The 23,341-nt window shown below is 50.4% G+C and overlaps 1 protein-coding gene across 1 annotated transcript; it reads right to left on the bottom strand.

Moving 5' to 3' along the window:
* Nucleotides 1-4,902: 4,902 nt before the first annotated feature.
* Slc17a9 (solute carrier family 17 member 9) lies at nt 4,903-21,796 on the bottom strand. The gene is made up of 13 exons (XM_028774060.1): nt 21,700-21,796; nt 15,299-15,496; nt 14,792-14,931; nt 13,468-13,567; nt 10,930-11,060; nt 10,145-10,241; nt 9,802-9,898; nt 9,114-9,201; nt 8,350-8,384; nt 7,151-7,266; nt 6,671-6,726; nt 6,509-6,538; nt 4,903-5,935 (listed from the first exon to the last, which is right to left on the bottom strand). The coding sequence occupies exons 1-13, from the start codon at nt 21,789-21,791 to the stop codon at nt 5,772-5,774; spliced, it is 1,344 nt and encodes a 447-aa protein (XP_028629893.1). The 5' UTR covers nt 21,792-21,796; the 3' UTR covers nt 4,903-5,771.
* Between the last annotated feature and the right edge of the window lie 1,545 nt (nt 21,797-23,341).

Genomic DNA, 23,341 nt, shown 5'->3' with positions numbered 1-23,341 from the left:
TGGTGCAGCATTCAGGGGACTCTCAGTCTCCCTTTATAGCCTTGGACCAAGGTCCTGTCCCACGCTGGCCTGTGACCCTCATGGCCTCCAGCCCCCAATCCCCAGCTTAAAATGAATCAAGAGCATCTTTTGTATTCCAAAGGCCAAAGGGCCAGGCTTGCCTTTAATTAAAATGCACATCCTTTAATTAAAGGCCCCATAACACATGAAGGGCATCACTGAAATACGACATGTGACATAGTCATTACCCCGCTGTTAATTACTAATTAATGAAGCTATTTCAATTAATAGCTTCCCCGCCACCACTCCCCCTTGGACAGGCCCCATGCTGAGGTGAGTCCCTGAATCACCCTCGAAAACTGGCTTCTTGCCAGAGACTCCCACCTGAATATTCATGACTCAACTTCACCGCTTTTCAATTAAACATAATAAAGTAAATCCTATCAAAAGTGTGTTTCTAGCTCACAAACCATCTCCTTTACTACCTTGCAGGAGCCACTGGGTGGGGGAGGGGCTGGCAGACAAGTGAACAGAGTACGCTGGGGACTTACCAAGGCTCTGCAGCCCAGGGCACCATCCCAGGTCTGATGGCTTCACCTAGAAAGCTGATGTCCAGGGGTTCCCAAGGGAACAAGTGGACACCTGAAGGCATTGTTATCCTACAGCTGAAGGACAATAGCCCAGAAAGAGGGAGACAGCCTAGAGATGTAGAGAGGACATTAACATACTAATTACGAATATTAAGCAGCCATTAAAGACCCTGATTTAAAGAAATGACAGGGAAGTCTCACCTAAGGTAACTAGGAGGGGGCAGCCCTGTACCTGAGCTGGAGTTAGAAGTGGGGGACCCCAGGGAGGTCTGCACAGGGCTTCTAGAGCCTGTAACCAGGCCAGCAACTTGAGAAGGCACAGTCTCAGCTGGGGGGACATTCAGCCAGAGGTAGGAGGGGCCGAGCCAGTTGATTCACGGAGACCCTAGGCATGATCAGACTGCAGGAGATGTGTTCACACCTCCAAACTCCTCTATAAATAATCTAACAACTGTCTCTCTTGTTCTAGATTAGATTCCCAGGCGCCTCATCCCTTAATGGGCCCCAGTGTGGGAGAAAGAGCCTCTTTTTTTTCCATGAAGGATTGTCCCCTGAGATGGCGGTTGAAGGTCTCCAGGACAGTCTACTAAATAAAGCCCCACATGCGCCCCGGGAGGACAGTTCTCACCACCAACCCAGAGCTCAACATCTCACAGTTACTCTTGCTCTGAGAGGAGGTGAGAACAGGTTCCCAGGGGCAGCGAAGTGCCTAGGATGTGGAGAAGAAGTTTCGAGAGGACAGGTGCTGGAGGACCACATTACAACGTCCTCGGGAGACTCTGGACCTGCAACCTCTCAGCTCAGGCCTTCTGCATCGATTCATCAAAGGTGGAGTCAGGAGCCACGTGTCCTCTCCTGTACCCACTGTGGATGTTCCAGACTAAGAGCGGGATACACTAGCCAATAAGTTCTCACCTGTCACACATCAGACTCCTACCCAGCACCCAACATGCCCATCCCAGCCCTGGGAAAGAATTGAAGACCTAGAGAATGTTTCTCTTGGCTTCACGTTTGTCTTTGCCTCACTATGAACTGGGCTTGACTTCTCCCTTGTTACTTCAAGTGCTCACAGCCCCTTCTCTCTACTATGCCGCAGAAGACCGCCCCCCCCCACATTGTGTCCTGAGAAGGACGCTAGGTGGCACCAATCCCCACAGAATCCTGAAGTTAACGCGGCCCTGTCCGGCAGTGCCCTCTGTCGGCCAGAGATGGAATGCCAATGGCTGTATGCAAGGCTGTGGGCTGAACAGACAAAAAACACTACCAAGACAAACTCACACAATCATGGCCACCCATGCACATTCATACCCACACGTGCTTATACAGGCTCTATTTCTAGGAAGCTAAAACAAGAGATGCTCTCCGAGTTTCCGGCCTATAGGAGAGAGGCCCCATCAGACCTCAACGGGAGCCCTGAACTAAGCCTGAAGCTTTAAAAACATGTTTCTAGAAGTTGAAGCAGGAGGGTCTGAGAGCCTGATGACTGGATCTGTCTACACAAGGCCAGACTAGCTGTGTTTAAGTGCAGGGCTGGGTAGGTGGACCCAGCTGGCTAGCCTGAGCTGGTAAGGGGATAGGACAAGGACAGGGAGAAGGAAGGGAGTCAAACGTCTCACTGCTTACTTACTCTGGTGTCTCTAGGGTCCACCCAGAGCTCCTGACACCTAATTACCTTTCTGTGAAGACCCTCTTCAAATGCAGCCTTATGTGATCACTGTGGGGTAATATCTGTACCTACCCTCCTCGGGAAGGCTCCCTCTTACCCCTTCGAAACTCCTCTGAAAGGCCTCCTGGCCATCATGGCCAAGACCTTCTACCCAGAACTCCTTGGGACAGCCAAAAGACTACAATATCCCAGTGACTGTTTCCAGATCTTGGAACTGTGTGGGGCAGGTTATGGACTTTTACTAAATGAACTCACAAAGGCAAGAACTTACCAGCAAACAAATGAGCCAGTTGACTCCAATGGTACTTAATGCCTCCTACTGCACTTTTAAAAATGCAAATTTTACATTACCTATGAACAGGAGGAGGAGGAGGAGGAGGAGGAGGAAGAGACTAACTCGAGGCAGGTTCTACCCCTAGAGCCTAGAGGATGGGACTGTATTAGTGTTTTCTTTCTTTCTTGTTAAATAAAATTTATTTTATGTTCATTGTTGTTTTGACTGCATGTATGTCTGTGTGAGGGTGATAGAAGCCCTTGGAACTGGAGTTGCAGACATGTGAGCTGTCATATGGGTACTAAGAATTAATTGAAGGTGGATCCTCTGGAAGATCAGCCAGTTTTCTCATTTCATCTCATTACTGAGGAAAATTAGGACAGGAATTCAAGGTAGAGATCTGGAGGCAAGAACTGAAGCAAAGTATACTAGCTTGATTCTCATGACAACTCAGGACCACCTGCCCAGGGGTGGCGTCACACACAGTGGGCTGGCCTCTCACATTAATCACTAATGAAATGGCCCCACAGGCTTGCCTACAGGCAATCAGATGGAGGCATTTTCTCAATTGAGGTTCCCTCTTCCCAAATGACTCTAAAATGTTAAATTGACAAAACGCTGTTCAGCGCAGGGGCCTTCTTGAACACGGCTCCCTGGCTTCAGGAACTCAACTATGGAAGGTTAAGGAAGCATAGCCTGAGGTTCCTAGGATGCTCCTCAGGTTGAACAATCAGTCCCCATCCTACAAGGCCAGGTTAGAGAGATAGCTCATTGGTTAAGAGCATTCCCTGCTCTTCCGGAAGACCCAAGTTTGGTTTTCCCACACTGGGCAGCTTACAGTTGCCTGTAGCTCCAGCTCCAAGAGATCCAATGCCTTCTCTGGCCTCCATGGGTACCCCAACACATGTGGCACAGAAACACGCGTGCGTGCGTGCACGTGCGCACGTGCACACACACACACACATCTTAAAAGAGTATTTTTATTCAAAATTGAAAGACCACAGAAGAAAGTTTGTGCTCATATGTCACTTCATGGCACATCTGGTTCAGGGCATCTTGCTCTGGAGATTTGTGCACGCTTTGACAGGAGTTATGTAGACAGGCGAGCAAACACTGCTGGTGCATCAGGACAGCAGTGAGGGGTCTAACCTATGCCAGTGCTCTGAGGCTCTCCTCATATCTGGCTGACACCCCGCTGCTTTCCTCGTGAGTGGATTGTAGAACATTCTCACCGCATGCTCATTCTTTTTAAAAAGGTAACTGTTTGTGTGCACATGGGCTAGCCTACACTGGTGCGTGAGCTAGCCCATGCTGGTGCATAAAGAGGCTGGAGGCAGACACAGATCTTTTCTTCTACAGTAACTCTATTTCTTTGAGTCAAGGTCTCTCACTACACCTCAAGTTCACCATTTACTCTAGACTGGATGGTCACTGTGCCCCCAGATTTATTGGGGTTACAGTGCACATCATTGTGCCTGGCTTTGGTATGTGGGTTCTGAGAACCCAAACCCAGGCCCTCATGCTGTTCAACAAGCATTTCACTCACTGAGCCTTCTGCCCTGCCTCAGGGGATGATTCAAGGGAAAGCTCTTCTCCGGGCATGACATGGCCATTCTGAAATGAGAGGAGCTTATGTCTGGTATGAGTCCCTCACAAGACTGAGTGCTAGCACTCCTTCACAGAGAAGAAGTCATGAGGCAGTTTAGCCATGTAAGGCCCCTCCCCTAATGACTGTTGGATGTAGAAGACTTTTCCTCTGTGGTATAGCCACCTGTAAGTTGCCCATGTTCCCGTAAATAACTCCAATTAAACTATTGGTAAACTGGGCTGTGGTGGCTCACGCCTTTAACTCACAGCAGGTGAGAGATAGAGGCAGGAGGATCTCCATGAGTTCAAGGCCACCTTGATCTACATAATGAGTTCCCAGTACAATGAGAGCTATACAGTGAGGCCCTGTCTCAAAAAACCAAAACCAAACTTATCAGTTCATCAGTTTGAATGGAACCATTTTTGTTTCTTTGCTTGGGTGTTTGGCTGGTTGGCTGGCTGGTTGGTTGGTTGGTTGGGTGGCTGGCTGGCTGGCTGGCTGGCTGGTTGGTTGGTTGGTTGGTTGGTTGGTTGGTTTGAGACGGAGTCTCTCTACATAGCCCTGGCTATCTTGAAACTATGTAAACCAGGCTGGCCTCACACTCAGAGATATTTCCCTGCCCCTGTCTCCCAAGTGCTAGGATTAATGGTGTGTGCTTCTGTGTCTGGCTATGTGAAACCATTTTCTGGTGCATCATTGATGATCTAAGTAGGGGTGAATAGAATTTTGTTCATCTCCCCAGGAAAAGTTCACATGACAAAAGATACTGAATAAAACAACAATCTTATCTTAAATAGTTTAATAGTTTTCACTTAAATAAGACTCTACCTATAAAGACTCTGCCCTATCTATAAAGAAAATCTAATAAGCATCTTGGAGAATTCATTATCAGCTCATGAAACCACAAGCTCTACAAGGAAAAATGGGGAGGTAGAAAAACAAGGCCAGAAGTGAGAGGGGGTTCCACCTTGTTCTGGGGTCTGTGATGTCTGGAGTGTCCAGGCAAAGCCAGAGGACTGCCAGGCACCTGCCAACCCAGGACACATCAGTAGTGCTGAGAGATCCACAGGACAGGAACTGGGGTCTGCAAAAGCAGCCAAGGACCTCTAGCCTACTGCACACTGGCCAAGCTGGAATGGCAGCCTGCCTTCTGGAGAAAAGCAGAAACCATGGCTTCCCTATGGTTTTGAATGGTGGTTCTAGTGAGCCTGTCTTACGAACGAGACATGGTCTAATGTCTACAGACATCTTAGGTCATCGTTATTGGAGAGATGGAGGTAGGAAGATGCCTGGAGTAGGTGGGGGGTCAGAGCCGCTCCTGGACATCTACCAGCACACAAAACATCCTTAACACGGAGCAATCTTGTCAGAGAAACAACCCTCATTGACTGGGGCTGGGGAGACCTCTCATCAGCAATGCGGCTTCCATAAAAGCAGCAGTCCCACTGAACCTGAGAGAGGGCAAAACTAGCAAGCAGACACGGAGCCATGACCCTCCTCCTGACCCAGGCCTGTGTGTATTCAGGCCTACCTATCTCTCCAACCCGTTTGGATTTCCCAGGAGACCCAGGTCTTATACATAGTTTCACTGACAGAGTTGTTGTCCTCAGGCTGCTGACATCGGGTCCTGGGTGGGACTAGATCGTCAGGGAGTTAGAGGTCCTCATGAGTGGGGAGCACGTCCACCCTCTGCGCCTTCCCAAACACCAGAAAGGTGCCCAGCCCCAGGTTGCTGATGATGGCCACCATGTGGAACACACAGGTCCAGGAGCCAGTAGTCTCAATCAGGTAGCCACCCAGACACACGCCTACCACACCTGGACAAGAGAGGCAGAGACTGACTGATGGTCCAGAGAAGCTGGCCCTCACACATCAGTGAACTCGGGGACAGAGCAGGGCAGAGTATAGATGCCTTGAAGACCCCGGGATAAAATTTGAACTCTGAGCTATGGGCCACAGGAGACATAGGCTCGGAGCAGGGTGGGGTGGGGGATTCTCAGGAGACAGAGTCCTCATGGGCCACTCCATGTCACATATTGATGGTGTCCCCATCCCGTGTCCCACCCAAGGAAAACAAAGAAGAAAGTAGAGCATGAGTTCAGGTACTCAGTAGTACCCTAAACTACAGGACTGACTGTCACATGGGGTCAGTCAGGGGAGAATGGCTTGTGAGTGCGTCCGCCACCATCAAGCAAGTCAAGTGGCACCTCGCAGGAATATCTGAGATCACCCTGGGCCATCTTGGGCCTTGTGTCCTACTTTGACTTTGAGACTCCATTCAGCAGCATGGGATGAGTCAGATGGGATAACCCCTGTCTAGGCCCCACCCTAAACTCATTTACTAGTTGACCCAAAACAAAGGACAAGACAACCTCTAAGCCAGCCCTTACCTGCTAAGGCCCCTGCAGTGTTGGCTACACCTGTGAACAGGAAAATGGGGGAAGAGATATCACAGGAAACCCATTGTTGCTCCTACAGTGCCCCACCCCACCCCCTGGGGATAACCCACAGTCAAAGGCAGGGGATAAAGCTGGGATAAGCAAGTGGCTCACCAAACAGGAAGCCAGCACAGGATGGGGCCAGGTCCTGAATGTTGACTGAAATACCACTGTGAGAAACCGGAAGGAAGGCAGGTGAGTGGCCACCGGCCTGGCTACCTCTACTTGGCCTGAAGTTGTTACCGGAGCATAAGAGATGATTATGAGTCACCAAAAGACATTCAGGCCAGCCCCCACCCCCCTACCTGCTAGGTACTGCTAGGCCTGCTTACTTGACATTGCTATGAGAGAAAAGGTGCAGAAGGAAGGAAACAGACAACATAGGGGCATCAAGTCTGGTGTTTATGTTCATTCTTCCTCCTGGCCCTCCTCCCAGTATTGGGGATGGGGAGGGTCTCCTTGATTCCTGAATGACCCCTGCTTGGTACCCGGATGCTCACTGTGACACACTGTGACAGATTATGGGGATCTTTCCTTAACCCTACCTTCATAGGTCCCTAAACCAGAATGTACTAAAAACTGGTGGATCCTTACCTGTGGTTGAAGGTCTGGAAGCCAATGGAAGCTGATGCAAAGATCATAGCCTTAAGGAAGCTTGTGGTATGACCCAGACACAGGGCAAAAATGCTTGACAGACCAAGGCCCATCACCTGCAAGACAGGACTGGTGAGGGTTCAAGAAGCCATCCTGGCCCATATGGCTCATCCAGGCTTGAACCCATATAAAGAACCCCTAGTGTTCTGAACAAGATCAGAGCAGTTCTACCTACAAACCCCTCCCAGGCTGGGGCTTCCCTACTCTACCTGCCCTGGCATAGAGAAGAGCAGAGAACATCTTCAGAACTCAGGTCTGACCCCAGAGCATCCTCCAGCAGCCACCTACAGTAGCCCCTTTCTGGGTCCTATTGCTATGGATTGACCTGATCTGAGCTGACTCTGCCAACACCTAGGAGCAGGTACTGGTTCTGGGGCCATGAGAACTGGCTGCAGCTTTCCTGGCCCATATTTTTGATATCAGCCTGGTTCTAGAAATCAGGGGATTAGAGTATACAACCCTCAGGTCCCAGGAGGCCAGAACAAAGTAGGGATGTCAGCCCGGCAGTGGTGGCGCACGCCTGTAATCCCAGCACTTGGGAGGCAGAGGCAGGCGGATTTCTGAGTTCCAGGACAGCCAGGACTATACAGAGAAACTCTGCCTCGAAAAACAAAACAAAAAACCAAAGTAGGGATGTCCATAGAGGGATGTAGTAGTTTGAATAAGAATGGTCCCCATAGGTTCATATATTTGAATATTTGGTCTCTAGTTAGTGAGGCTGCTTGGGAACGATTAGGAGGTGTGGCCTTGTTGGAGGAGGTGTGGCCTTATTGGAGGAGGTGTGGCCTTGTTGGAAGAGGTGTGGCCTTGCTGAAGGAGGTGTGGCCTTGGAAGAGGTGTGTCACTGAGAGTGGGCTTTGAGGTTTCAAAAGACCACACCATTCCCATTGTTTCTTTCTCTGGTTTGTAGTTGTGTGTCTCAAGATGTAAGGTCTCAGCTACTACTCCAAGCTCCAAGGTCATTCCTGTATGCTCCCCTGCCTGCTGGCATCTTCCCCATTATGATGGTCTTGGACTCCAACCCTCTAGAACTGGAAGCTCTAAACAAACTCTCGCTTCTATAAGCTGCTTTTCTCACAATACCTTATCACAGCAATAGAAAAACAAAATGAGACAAGGGAGTCAAATGATTTTCCTACCTGCATGAGCTTACGCACTGTGATGACTCTGTAACCTGAGCAGAGAGACACACCCAGGATGAGTTTCCCTCAGCTCACTCAGGTCCTCAGTAGAGTCCCGCCCACAGTCACAGAAGAGTAAATGGGGTACCCAGGGCAGCACTGAAGGGCTCAAGATGGGAGATTCCTTATCATAAATTGTACCCTCTTATGTACAGTATGTGTGTTGGAGGATTTCCTGTGGTGCTGTCTGGGTAGAAATATGGAAGGGTAGCCCCGTGGGCCACTACAAAACTTCCAGCTTTTAGGTAAGCTTAGTCCTGATTCTTTCAGTTTCATCAAATTTTCTGATCTTGCACAATGAATATGTGCTACTTTCTGTTGAGGAAAACCTGTATCCTGAGAATGGGCACACATGTGCATTGCCTTCTATACCTGAGTCTGTAAGGACACTGGTTCATGGGGCTACAGTATGCTCCTGGAGCTCTGGAAGATTCAGAGCAAGTCTGGGTACCTGTGACATATGACACGGACAATCGCTTTCCTTTCCCCATAGGGGTCCAGGATTATGAGAATGCACAAGACTCGGATCTTCTTGCTTTCCCCAACTCTACCCATTAAAGGGGAGAACAAGGAAGATACACTGGGATCCTTGGGTTGACTCTAAAGGATGGTCTGTGTGCCACAAGATAGTAGCCTTTCCCTCGTGACATAACTGTACTGCCAGAGGGGAGCGAGATTCTTGAGACTGCGGTTCACCCAGGACAATTTACCCCAACACTCACCCTGACTGATGAGACGGTCAGAAATGAACCCACTGAAGAGACTGGCAGGGATCGCCAACAGCCAGGGGACTACATTGAAGACCCAGCCCTGCAGGAAGAGGTGCAGCCTCAAAGGTGGCCAGGGTGGCAACTAGCCTCTAGATGACACCCAGGCGGGAGGACCACTCCAGGATCATCACCATGTCAGCTGAGCTCTGTCCACCCACTGGCTGGGCCTAAGAGCAGAGGGTCCTCGAAGAACAGGCCCTAACCAACCCATTATCAGCCCTCCCTCCCCCGGCAAGAACTGAGCCCACTAATAGCTAACTCCTGAGGCCACATTCTCCACGTGCTCCCTTTATTGTGACAGGGTTAGAGCCAGGCCAGTCTGCCTGAGAATGCACAGCCCAAGGACTCCAGTGTTCACATCACAGGTCACCCTTGGATGTGGCATCAGCAGATCAGCTAGCTGGCCCTAAGAGAGGCGACCTTTCAGCAGCAGGTCAAAGTCTTGGGCTGAGGTAGCTACAGCTCTCATCAAATACGGCCTTGAATTGATGTCTGTTCCCAAATGGACTGTCATCTCCAGGCCTGAAGCCCATAGGGTGATAGAGTTGCCAAGCCAAGGATGCAACCACCCATATGGGGGCCTTTACAGCCCAAGCGTAGCCCCTTCACCCTGTAAGGGCCCAGGTAGCATGACACCTACCTTGGAGTTGGGGAAGGTCTCCTTGAAGAAGGTGGGTAGCCAGGAAAGTAGAATGAAGAAGGAGCAAGCTGAGGACAACTGAGAGCAGATTGCTGCCCTAGGTGGGACACCAGGATCAGGGCTCTAGCCAGTGGCTAGTATCTCTGACACTGCCTCCATATGGGACCCACACCTTCCCCCGCCCCCCAGGACACCAAGGCCCTATGCTCTAAAACCTGGGGCATTTGCTGGAGTGTCAGGACTGGGTCCTGCCAAGCATAGCCAGCTCCATGCAACATTGGCTGACATGCCCCAAGCCCTGTCCTCACTCATGCTCTGCCTGGCCATGCCGAATGTAGCTCACCAGACAGAGGCCTTCCGGAAGAGTTGTCTCCAGGGCACTTTGGAGGGCCTGGTCACAGGTAGGCCTTGTGCCAGGACACCCAGGGCCAGGACAAGGTCTAGGGGAACAAACGATTTCAAAGTGAAAACTTCAGTACCAGGTACACCAAGTTGTCCCTAACACAGCAGACATTTAGGAGGTGCTATGGCAGAGGGGTCAGGGTGCCTCTCACTAATCCTTTGGAGTGCCTACCAGGTGGCAATTCTCATGAGAGTCAAGTTCTATGTCGAACTCATGCCTGTGCCTGGAGTCCCTTAGAGGCCCCTTCTTGCTACCTGAAGACTCAGCCTCGTCCTACCACCTGCCTTCACCTGTTAGACTCCCTGTGTTAGCTTCAGCCCAACAGAACAGAATGCAGAGCTGGGGCAGGCAGGAGGTTCAGCTCTTGGGTTCTTAGAGCTGGTTATAATTATCTTCACCAGGCAGCGACAACTACTCAGAAAAATACCTTCAATAATGGAGTCTACCTCGCCTGAGGTTCCAGCCTTTCTTGCCTGTGCTGTATGTAGTATGGCCCCAACTACATGAGGCTTGGGAAGTTAGCTGTAGGGAAGTCATTACCATCCCTGTGGTGTTGAGACTAAGCTATACTTGAGCGGAGTCGTTTCTTTGATCTGCTGTTGGCGCCCTGTCTGGGGTGAATAGATGTTCATTCGCTGTCCCCAGAAAAAGTTTATGCAACCGATGTTTGCACCACAGCTGCAAGGTGGAGGAGGCAGAGGGACTGGCCAAATGGCTGCAGTTACCTTTCTCATTCAGCAGGTACCTGTACACGTAGTACACCCAGAGCAAGGTGAGGCCGCCTGAGAAGTAGAAGACACTCTGCCAGCCACACTGGTCCAGGAGCACAGAGCCTACGCCCCCAGTCACCAGGGTCCTGGGAGACACAGAGAAGTACTGTAGTGACCTTGGTTGCTATCCTAAAATGAGTCCAGCTCCCACGGAGAGAAGCCACTCAGATGCTCCTGCCTGGAGGATTTTGCTTTTCAGGGAGACTGGGTTGGGGTGGGGGGGAACAGTTGGGGCTAGGGGAATCTGGGAGCAGCTGAGAAATTGCTGCTGAGTTTCTCATTTCTTTCTTCTAGAACTTCAAACTGGCCTGTAATTTGTCATGTGGATGCCTCTGTGTGTGTGTGTGTGTGTGTGTGTGTGTGTGTGTGTGTGTGTGTGTGTGTTGGGGGGGAGGGAGGGAGATGGGGAGGAAATGATAAAAGGGTAGCTTAGGAAACACTGAAATAAAAATATTCCTTCTTTCATTTTCCCCCTCTATATAACACAGAGGATAGTCTTCTAGCAAAGCTTCTGACATGCAAATGCATAGCTGCCAACACCAGGCCCCACAACCTTCACCTTGACTCCAGGGTACTGTGGTCCCAGATGCAATGCAAAGCACCTCTGCCTCACCCTTCAACCCGCCACCCATCACTCATCCAAGCGAGAAAGAGAAAACACTGGGGTCTGGTGTGAGACTGAGCTGCCTTCCCTCTTCCTGTGCATTCATCTGTACCCCAGGCATGGCACCCAGGGTTGGACCTATCCTTGGCTGGGGTACGTTCTCTCCCACTCTTCCTGGCTATGCGCAGAACCATCTGCTGTGCAGGATACCAGAAGTGGGACTGAAGACATATACTGAACCCTTCCTTCCATAGAATCTGAGCCCTATTGTTACGTTGACATCCACATTTCACAGTGCAAAATGTGTTTTCAGTGTTAGACCAGGCCACCCTAACCAGGAGAGTTAGCCCCTTCTGTGGGCTGTGGGCGCTCTTTGCAGCTCCCTCGCTCTTCCCCTCCCCAATCTGAACTCAGCAACAGTAGACCTATGACTGAATGCATCAGGAAGTCCATTTAACCTTCCAGAAGCCCACCAGCGGGTGGCCCTTCCTCCATGCATAGGGATGTTTCGCAGAGGGTGGGGCAGACTCTGTATCCCCTAGGACAGATGAAAGGGAAAAGATAAAGCAGGTGCTCACCCACCCAGTCCACATGCCAGAACCCTATCTTACAGCACCAAGAAAAACAAAAACACGCTGATGGTTAGCCTTTACTGACAGCGTGAGAAGATTTAGAATCACCATAGAAACACACCTCTGGGAGTGTTTATAAAGATTTTTTTCCAGAAAGGTTAAACTGAGGAGAAAGAAAAAGAACTATCCTGAGTGTTAGCAGCACCAAAACATGGGTTGGGGTACTGGACCGAATAGAAGGGAGAAAGTGAGCCGGCATGGTAGCACACACCTTTAATCCCTGCACTCAGCAGAAAGAGGCAGGGGTCTCTGTGAATTCCTCCTCCTCCTCTTCTTCCTCCTTTTTCTCCTCCTCCTCTTCTTCTTCCTCCTCCTCCTTTTTCTCCTCCTCCTCCTCTTCCTCTTCTGAGACAGGATTTCACTGTGTAGCCCTGGCTATCCTGGAACTCACTCACCTGGAACCAGAATGGCCTTGAACTAACAGAAATCTCCCTGCCTCTGCCTCCTGAGTGATGGGATTAAAGGGGTGTGCCATCATCCTTGGCAAATCCTTTCTTCTTAATCTGTTTCTTGTTGTGGATAGCTCTGGTGCTGTTTGCATTTTGATGTGAATTCAGCTCCCCCAGAGGAGCTGCCTGGGGTGAGTAGTGAATCCTGTACTCAGGACTTCACATGACCCTTCTAATGAATAAAGAAACCAATCACTGGGCAGCAAATATGTGAGAGAGGAAGAGAAGAGGCAGGAGAGAGATACAGATATGGGGTTTTGAACAGGGACAGTGGGAGGACAAGATGTAGTTACTAATGACCCCCGATTTAGATAACACCAGAGGATTTAGATTTATTATGGCTTACAAAATTAGGATTCTCTGAACTAAGTCTATGTGGTGTTTTCCTTCAGGTGACGGCTCAGCTGGGTTCCAGAGAGAAAGGCGGCAAGGTGTGGGTTTGCCAGAAGTGGATCCCAAAAGGCTGTGGGAATTTTGAAATATGGGGCTGGAAGGTAGCAATCTGCCAGTGGGAACTTAGTGAGCGGTGAGTCAGTCTCCAAGAAGTGAGAACAGGCCGGCCATGCCTGCCAATGCCCGGAAGGCCAGACCTATCCCCGTCAACCTAGCGTGAATTGCAACAGTTTCTTGTCATTGTTTTGTCTCAGCAACAACAGTAGGTAAAACACTTTCACAAATGCAGCAGACTTGAGGAGCAGTGACCATCCTTTGGAACCTAGCACTAGCCTACACCTCTACTCGGACCTGAAGGATGGACCTTGAAAGCTCAGGTAAAAGCTTCCTGAATGACAAGGAGGTGGAGCCTTACCCGACCTGGGAGCCAGCACCCACAGTGCTGTAGGTAAAGGCTCTCTCGCTCTCCTGCACTCTCTGGGACAGCAAACTGGTCAGGGCTGGAAAGTAGACACCTACAACAAGCAGAGATTGCTATCATAGAGTACCCAGTGACAGTCAGTGAGGGCTAAGACTTGGGTTTGGGCTATAAACCCAGAGGACATCCATGTCTTTCTGTTACCTCACTGGGCTTTGAAGGATCAGCAGGGCTGGGCTTTTGGCAATATTTGGGTAAGGAACCAAATTAATTTAGGATGCGAGTTATACGGAGCGATGTAAAACATCCCCTGGAGAGCATTCTGCTTCAAAGCAAAACGCCTCTACCCCCGACATAGTACCTTGCATCTAGACTGTTGTCCATACATACATAAACACATATGCCCTACATCAGCTCCCTGGAGGCACTTGACAACCCCCCCCTCACTAGCACATTTATGTGTACACACACAGACTACACTATAGCTTTTCAGGTGTGCTCTGACACCCTGAGACACTCACGTATGTGAGCCGTACACTTCTATTTGTTTGCCATGTACATACATGAAACATGTATACCCTTCTGGGAAAGTTCCTATACCTACTCTTTTTAGACACACTTTCCTCCCAGGAGTTCCTTTGGTTTCCAGGCAGCTTGAAAGCTTAGAAACATCTGGGCATACACCTTTAATCCTAGCACTTGGGAGGCAGAGGCAGGCAGATTTCTGAGTTTGAAGCCAGCTTGGTCTACATAGTGAGTTCCAGGACAACCAGGGCTACACATAGCGAGACTCTGTCTCAAAACAAACAAACAAACAGGCTTGAGGGTTCTAAGCCTCAGTCTGAAGAGACTCTTGAGAGGTCCCTTCAGAGTGTGACAATAAGAACCTATAGCTTACTTGCTGTTACCACTGTCTGTGGGAACACAGGAATCACCAGCCTGACTCCCTTGTGGAACTTTATATCACCATGTCAATGAATGGGGCTCTTCAGAAGGCGGTTCTTGTTCCTTGAGAACATGGGACCTGGGGCTTCTCCAGAGACCAAAGACCCACCACCCTTTGAAGGAGAGCCATAGGCTTCAGGGACTTCATCATTTACTCTTTGCCCACAAAAAACACAGATATGACAAGGTACCTCTCTCCCAAAATCCCTGCCCTGAGTAAGTTGTCATTCAAATAAATATCTCAGATATATAGAACAGATTTTTGAGCAAAGGGGAGCACACAAGGCATGCAGGTGCGCATGTCACTCTGTCCACCCTTTCTGGTGGCAAGTTCAAAAGGCAACACCAGAGAGAGAAAGATGAAGTTGGCGCTTACCTTGGAGTAAACCCGTGAGGATTCGAGAGAATGTCACGAAGGCCAGGTGGCCGCTGCCGAGGTGGGCAAGCAGTGGTGTGGTAACAGTAATGAAGCCCCAGGCGGTGGCTGACAGCAAGATGACCTTCTCACCTCCGATGCTGGAGGAGACACAGGGAGGGACAGGATGGGGTGGCTGTTTGAGAGGGTCTGAGGAGCATCATCGTGAACCACTACACAGAGAGCTGTGGTAGACACTGAAGTGACCTGCCCTATAGAAGGGCCCAGAGCTTAGTATGGTATACAGGACTGAGTCTGGCCTGTCTGCTTCATGTTTTTTTATATGTACCACCACAGAGCTACCACACCCGACCTCTCCCCATGGCTAAGCCTCTCCCCAAATATTTGTTGAACTCCTCTCCTATCCACCCCTCCTGTCCTGTGTGCAAGGGTGGGATTGACCACACTGTGTCAGGTGATGGCTTTGTTCCCCCTCAAGCCTGAGCAATGGGGGAGGGGGTTGGTTACCGATCCCCAAGGTGGCCGCCCACCACCTGTGTCAGGCAGTAGCCCCAGAAGAAGCTGCTGAGCACGATACCAGCCTCCTTCTTGTTCCAGCCAAAGTCCTGGCTCATGGCAACAGTACAGACGGGCATGGTGACACGGGTGCAGTACAGCAGGCAGGTGCCCAGGAGCAGCATCCCTGTCCATGCCTGGCATTCAGGCCTGTGAGATACAGAGAGAGGGTCAGGACCTGGGGAGACCCACAGACAGCCTTAATCACTTAGATACCTTCCCAAGGGCAGGAGAACTTAGTCATGAATACAATAAGAAAGTGAAGATAACGTCTTTGGCGGGTATTTCGGCAGGTTGATAAACCTTTGAAAGCACTGAATCTGATGACTTCTAGAACATAGGCCAATACTAAACACAGCGGCTGAGAACGGCACAAGAGCCCTCGGGACGTGAGGCAGGTTAAACACATGGCAGCCCATTCACAGGGCTCAGAGCCCGGGCCCATGCCTCCGGCTGCCAGGATTATACCAGGATCCCAAATATAAGCATTGCACATATTCTCAAGTTTTTCGTAGACCATGGAGATACAGGAAGGAATCCAGAAATAGCAGACAGCTCACAACCTGCAGGGTAATGTGCTAAAGCAGGGGAACCCAACTCAGGGGAGAAGAAGGCTCCCAAGTGTGTGTAGAACTTCGGGAGAATTTTCCATGAAGGGATTTGGGCTGGGCAAGGTTGCTCGGCAACTTGAGTGGGATTTAGTGCATAGCTGACAGTGGAGAGGCAAAGAGCCTCAGAGGGGAAGAAGCAGACCCTGGCAAGGCTTCCAACTAAGAAAGGAAGAGTGAGGTTTGTGGCCTGGGGCCAGATTCATGCTTCCTTAGAAGAGCTTTGAAGATAATAACTTCCTGGTATATTCAAGGTTACACAGTAGCCTGGTGGGTGGGCTTAGACGAATGGGAGGGTAACAAGCAATGCTCTCTGTCTCTCTGTTGCCACCCACTCCCCATCTTACTGTGCAGACTAGACTAGAATAATGGAGCCTAGGGTGACCTCAGACTCAAAGCAACCCCCTGCTTAAGCCTTCTGAGTGCTAGGATTACAGATGTGAGGTACTCTAGCCTCCTCCTCCTCTTCCTCCTCCTCTTCTTCTTCCTCTTCTCCTTCTCCTCCTGTTCTTTTCTCCTCCTCCTCTTGTTGTTTGAGATAGGGTATCTCTATTTTGCCCTGGTTGTCCTGGAGCTCACTATGTAGACCAGGTTGGCCTCAAACTCACAGAAATCCTCCTGTCTCTTCCTCCTGAGTGCTGGGATTAAAGGCATATGCTGCAAGCTTCTTAAGCATTCAAGTTTTGGATTAACATTCACCTAGAGAGTTCTGCTGACAGCAGGATCAGACAGTGAGACAGGAAATCTGATATGCCCTCCAGACAGACCGGCCTCATCTATCCTGGCTCTTCCTTTTTTTTTCCTTCTTTTCTTTTTTCTTTTTTTGGTTTTTCGAGACAGGGTTTCTCTGTGTAGCCCTGGCTGTCCTGGAACTCACTCTGTAGATCAGGCTGGCCTCAAACTCAGAAATCCACCTGCCTCTGCCTCCCAAGTGCTGGGATTAAAGGCGTGTGCCATCACTGCTCGGCCTCTGGTTCTTCCTTTTCAACAAATTTGGCAATCAACAATTTTAGGAAAACCAGTGATGATGAACAAAATGGTCTGGACACTATTAGTGAGTTTGATCACATATACTTAGACCTAAGGTCCACATTACCTCCTTTCCCTGAGCCTGTAAAGATCCTAGCCCTCTACTAGGGTGAGAGATGTTTCTTTTTTTCCTTTTCTTTCCAGTGCTGGGAATCAAACCCGAGATCTCATGCTTGCTAGACAAGACTCAATCAGTCATTGAGCCATGTCTCTAGTGGGAGGGATTTGAGATTTGTTCTCTTGTCTCTGTGTATGGTCATGTGGCAAGCAGCTTCTCTTTGGTAAAAGCTCATTGTTTTGAGTGCCTAATGTAGTGTGTGGTAGACAAACCTGGCCTGATTTTTGCCACAGTTGGACTGCAGAGAATGGCTCTTGGCTCATGAGACCCTTCTCGTTGACACCTGGTACAACAAATATCAACATGGATATTACACACAGAGCTGGCCAGTCATCAGCCACCAGAATGTCCACGCTGACTCACAGATGGTGGTGAGCAGACCATCCATGTAGGGCAGCAGCAGAGAGTACAGGTGGGTGAGCCTGGGGATTCTGCGTTGTAACTATCCTCATGATGATTCTACAAGGAACTTATGGTTCAGATTTTTAATATAAAATGGGTTTGAGCACAGTCATACAGTTGGGGGCTTCTGGAGAGGTGGGTGCTCAATACAGTTCTGAGCCAGGAGAAGGAGGGAAGGTTTGAGGGAGAATGTCGTCTCTGGGAGGGGGCAGGCAGAAGGGTAGTATGACTAGACTGAAATCCTTTGGAAGTGGGCAGGTAATATTAGTCTCTCCTCTACATAGGCACAGACCAAGCAGGGAAGAGGCAAACTAGCAAATAGCCAGCTAGGGTATAAGAATTGGGGGACCCAAGGCTGCAGAACCTTGGGGCTGGGTCCAGAACCCCATAGTCTTAGACAAAGTCACAGGCAAATAGGAGCAGAGTCAAAGGTGAGGGCCAGGAGCCAGAAAGAGTAGCTAAGTCCAAACAAAATGGCACAGAGGAGACTTGAGCCACAAGCCAGGAGCTCAAATTGGCTTCCTGTTTCTAACTGGTCTTCTCCTGACAGTTAACAGGGTTGACAATCATAGGTGCACCTAGGGAAGAGTGACATTCTGGGTGGGTCCCTCTTGGACACCGTGACTCTCTGCTGCTTTAGTCACATAAAAGAATAAAAGCTCCTGTCTGCCTGCTCTGATCCTTGTGCCTCCCAGTCAGGCAAAACAAGGCAGCTGTACTGTCCTCACCTAGGGGTAGGCTTCACGGGTGGGGTGGCACTTCAGGGCAGTCAGGGTACCTGTGTCTAGCAGGGGAATAAAGTGGCATGAGCCTTGGAGGGCATTGGTCAGAACAGAGGAGGGTAACAGTGAGCCAGGTTAGGTGGGCTCCAGGGGACTCCCCCAAAAGATGTGTGGGGCCTTGAGGGCCAGCAGCAGGAGTCCCCAGACTATGGTTCCAAGCGCTTTCCAGTCAGGTCAGGGAGGTGGAAAAGCTCTGAGGTCTGCTTTGGTAATGGCCAACCTGGTTCCACTGTGTGGCAAGGAGCCTCTGAAACCCAGAGTCAGGAGGGAATCTCCTGAGTGGGTCCAAGAAGGACCAAGCCCTCTGATACCTATCGGGGGACCCCAGGCACTGGGGAGGGCAGCAAGCTTACCCAGATCCCTGCTAGTAGAGGGGAAGACTCAGGGCTCAGGCTTCTCTCAGGCTGGGATCCCCAGACACTAGTCAGAGATGTCGGTTATGGGTAAGCTAGCAGGTAGGAAGGGATTGTATCTGGCAAGACTGCATATGGAAGCTTATTAGTCTGGGAAGCTTATTAGTCGGGAAACTGCCAGCAGTTGGTTCAAATGGGGTTTTCTCCCCTTTAGCTGGAGTCCTCCCCTCCTTGGTTTGACAGAACTCTTCCGGCAAGAGCCCAGCACACAGGGAAACCCTCCCCTCCCCCATTCTGCTTATATTTCTTGTCAGGGTGTTGTCCTGAGCCAACACTGCCATTGGGTTACTGGGAACATAGGGTGACACACTCAGGGGTACCCCGACTGCCCTGACTGGGAGACACAAGGATCAGAGCAGGCTCACAGGAGCAGCACTAACTCACCCACTAAGAGCCACACAATCCAAAGGTATCTGTAATAAGGAGCTTTTATTCCTTTATGTGACTAAAGCAGCAGAGAGTCACGGTGTCCAAGAGGGACCCACCCAACATGTCACTCTTCCCTAGGTGCACCTATGATTGTCAACCCTGTTAACTGTCAGGAGAAGATCAGTTAGGAACAGAAAACCAGGTAGACCCACACCCTCCAGATGAGAGTTGTCTCTAGCTTCCTGGTAGCCATTGGAAGTCAGGAAAAAAACTAGGCAACCAATGCCCTGACAGAAGGAGCAGGAGGGGGCTGGGCCAGGTGGTATCTGAGTGAAAATGAGGCCATGACAGCTCCTAGGTATAGATGAGGAAATGGGTTTTATTGTAGTTATATGAGTACAGCTAGAGGCATCTGGAAGGGTCCAGACTGAGCATGGCCAGCAGAATAGAACGGGCCATGAGAGGAGAGAGAGAAGGGGACTGCAAGAGAAGAAGGAGGGGGGGGGAGAGAAAGAGAGAGAGAGGACAAGAGAAGGGACCAGGAGAGGGAGAAGGACCAAGAGAACGCATGGCAGAAGATGTGAGGTTTTAAAAGAAACAGAAGCTGAGTGAGGGAGGAGGAGCAAAGCTCAGGAGCTGGAGAGGCCTGGAGTAGAGGTGGTGCCTCAGGGTGGCCAATGTCCTCTTTGATATGCTAATAGGCACCTCTGTAGCCTTCTGCTGCATCCCAGCACCCTGGAGGCAAGAAACAGGCCTTGTCCTTCAGCTGGGTGGGTACCAGACAGGCTAATGAAGATACATCCTCACTACTCGCTGGTGGCACAGAACATGGCCCTCCTCCCGGAGGGACCCTATGGACCTGCTTGCCTGACTGGTTAGAACCCCAGGTCCAAGAGCCCCCATTTTGATGAAAAGTCTTTAGGATCAAGAGCTTGGGCCAAGACTGCCTGAAAAGCTCCACTTGCCCACGCGGAGCCAGAGCTCAGGCTGGATGTCTGGGCAAGCATACTTCCTCACAGAATTGTACAGCTTTGACTTCCTGTTAGATGGCTTGTGCAGAGTATCCGGGGCTGAGCAAACAGGTGATCACGTGGCCCTTGGTTCAGAGGGGAAATGTGCTGGCAACCGTGGCCTGGGGTCCAGAGTATATTCAGTTACTGGTAGCTCTCTAACTCAGCCTCTACCAACCACCCTACACTCTAGATTTGTTCGGGAGAACACTGTCTCCCAAACATGAAGTGGTGGTGGGTGGTAGACCCTAGAGTCTGGTGTTCCCCGAACTCTGGTGCCCTGCTCTTGGTTGTTTTTTTTTTTTTTTTTGAGACAGGGTTTTTCTGTATATCCCCGGCTGTCCTGGAACTCACTCGGTAGACCAGGCTGGCCTCGAACTCAGAAATCCACCTGCCTCTGCCTCCCAAGTGCTGGGATTAAAGGCGTGCGCCACCACTGCCCGGCTGGTGCCCTGCTCTTAATAACAGCATTTATTGCTGTTACTATCATTCCCACATGAGTCGATAATGGCCTTGACCCTGCAAAACTCCCCCAGAATTCTCAGTCACCACTTTGCCAAAGGCAATTGGAGACACTACACAGGAGAAACAGTAAAGACAAGTGCCAGGCAGAGCCATTAAATTGTAACCTACAGCAAAATTGGCAGAACATTTCATAGCTCTAAGAAAGCCCTGGGTGGTGCCTCCAGGGGCCAGGTGAAGCACAGGTCTTGGGATAAACATGGGGTAGGGAGGGAGGTGTAAGCCAGAGAGGGAAAGAGAGCTAAGTGAGGGCAGGCACAGAGTGCTCCTCCTCTGGCAGAGTCTGACCCTACTGTAATTGTCACTGGCGGGGCTATGATTTGGTCCTGTGCCTCCCTGTGACCTGCTGTGCCTTCATCTGGTCTAGGTTCAGTGGTGGTACTCTCTTACTTCCTGTCAGTAAGATCCAGGGTTCTCGCCCCGGGTGACCGAGAGGTACCAAGGCTTGACTCTGGGCCCTGGGTCTAACACTTCCACCTGAAGACCACAGGAACCAGAACAGGGTTTGAGTTCTTTTAGGTTCCCATTTGAACCCTCTCACCATGGAACCGTAGCCAGATGCCACCTTTGCTCCTGGTTTCTGGGGGGGTGGGGGGCTGCTTGCCTGGAGAGCAGTGGAAACGGAATATGACTGAGGATGGGTGATGGCTGTTTTCTTTCCTAGTTTATAAGACTTGTGATCTCAGGCCCTGCCTTTGTGACTTAGAGTGACGCATAGATTCCTATGCTGTGAGCATCTATGCTCCCAATGCAGGGAGCTCAGGTCTCCCACCAAGCCTCACAGACACTAGACCTCAGAATCACTGGCACGGAAAAGGGCAAAGAAGCCATTTGCCAGATCTGGGCATTCAATTGGAAATGGGAGGAGGGGTCCCTTTACTGGGTCGAGCATCTGTGTCCTCCCTCAACTTGGGGGATAGGGCTGCCCAGGGAGGGGCATGGGAGTCCCAGGAGTGAAGGTGGCAGGCAGCATAAAGGCTGGGAGGCAGCCGCTATAGTCTGGTGTTCCCTGAACTTAGGTCCTATGAAGTAGCACCTCAGCTCCCTTTCTAAACGTGAAAGTCCTTCCTTGGCCCAGCCTCACCCACACCCCAATTCACCTGGACCACCGTGTATCCTCTGCTGCAACAGAAGGGGTCTTGCGGGTCTCCTCTGGGATTGACTGCATCAGGCTAGAGCGCTGGGATGGCATTGGCACCGTTGTGTACCGTGCCCTCCCACCTCAGACCTAGGACAACCCACAGGGCAGTACCGCCCAAGTCCACGTGTCAGTCCCAGTGCTTCCGTCTAGCTCTCCCAGGACATATTGCCCCCGGAATTGAGTCCCCGCCCCACTGATGTCCCGGGAGGCTGAGCCAGGGACCTTCCAGCAGCCAGAGGCTTACCACTGGGACTTCCTACTGGGGAAGAGAAATCCCTGGGGATTGTGGCCCCAGACCTGCCAGAAATAACTTTCTCGTCAGAAAAGTGAGCAGTGTGAATGAGAGTCTCTGTGGTGCTCTCTCTCCTCTTTCCCTCCTCCTCTTCCTCCTCCTCCTTCCTCCCTCTCTCTCTCTCTCTCTCTCTCTCTCTGAGGTGGGAGGGCAGAGGCGCGATAGAAGTGCTCACAACTTGTGTTCTAGTCTAGTAAAGATTAGGGATCAATCGGTAATGAAATGCAACGATAGTAAAACTTTAAGGCAGTCAAGTTTAAAAATGGATCTCTTGGAGCAGAACTGGGTTAGAGAGAGAACTGTAACACAGGCACAAAGGGCAGTGAAGGTAGTCATTGACCTCAAAAATCCTAGAAAAAGGTATTCTGAGCGCTGACCACAGACTAGGCTCTAGGGTAGGTCTCAGCCACACTGCAGGAAGGCTTTTGAGGCTCCTTCCTCATACTGCCACATCCCTCCTCTATTCCCAGTTCTAAACAAAGGCCTCCCCCATACAGCTGCAGGCCAACTGGGACACACCCACTAAAGGCTTCCCACTGCATTTATAATCTCCTCAGGCTCCACCCTCCAGACTGCCTTCAACAGCCCAGTAGGCAATAGGTCTTCATGGTCATACACATTTGTACTAAAAGAATATTAGGACCCAAAGCTCAGTTATTAAGCATGTGCTCAGCGTGTGTGTGAGGCTCTGGACTCAATCCCCAGTTCTGAAAAATATAATCTGTACTTAAAAGTTAAGTCAGTTTTCCATCCACATCTGATATCCTGTAGGACACAAAGATAACGGCAGAGAAAGGCTTGCTTCCCTAGTGACCCAGGGACTGCCTGTAAGTATATGGTACTAATAATCACTGTAACAAGAAGCTCTTGTCAGAAACTGCCTATGAAAGATCCAGAATCACACATCAGGAAACCTTTAGCGTTTCTTCTTGAGTGGTCACTGTTCTGGAAGCGGGTGGATGTAAGTAGAAAAGGGATGTTACCTTACATAGGTTGGGTGGAGGAGGAACCCCAAGACACATGAGGTCAGCAGGAGCATACCATATCAGGTGTTGGGAATACATCTCAGGCCAGAGCCTTGCAGCAGGGTGGATATGCTACATAGTCAGAGTTGAATAGGCTGTGGTCAGGGATTGGGGGCACTCCTCCCCAGGCTTCCAGTCACTAAAGCAGGAGGTATGGGCGCAGCCAGAGTAGCCTGAAATAGGATTACATATGGCTGGGAGGAAGTCACCACCAGCTGTGGGCAGTAGCTGGGATGGACATTCTTTCTCTAGGCTTCCAGTTGATATTTGTGAGCTACCCCATG

Source organism: Grammomys surdaster, unplaced genomic scaffold, assembly GCF_004785775.1.
Source record: "Grammomys surdaster isolate TR1022 unplaced genomic scaffold, NIH_TR_1.0 238, whole genome shotgun sequence".
Classification (NCBI taxonomy): Eukaryota; Metazoa; Chordata; class Mammalia; order Rodentia; family Muridae; genus Grammomys; species Grammomys surdaster.
Note: the sequence above shows the minus strand (reverse complement) of the source record. Positions and strands in the feature narration are given on the sequence as shown.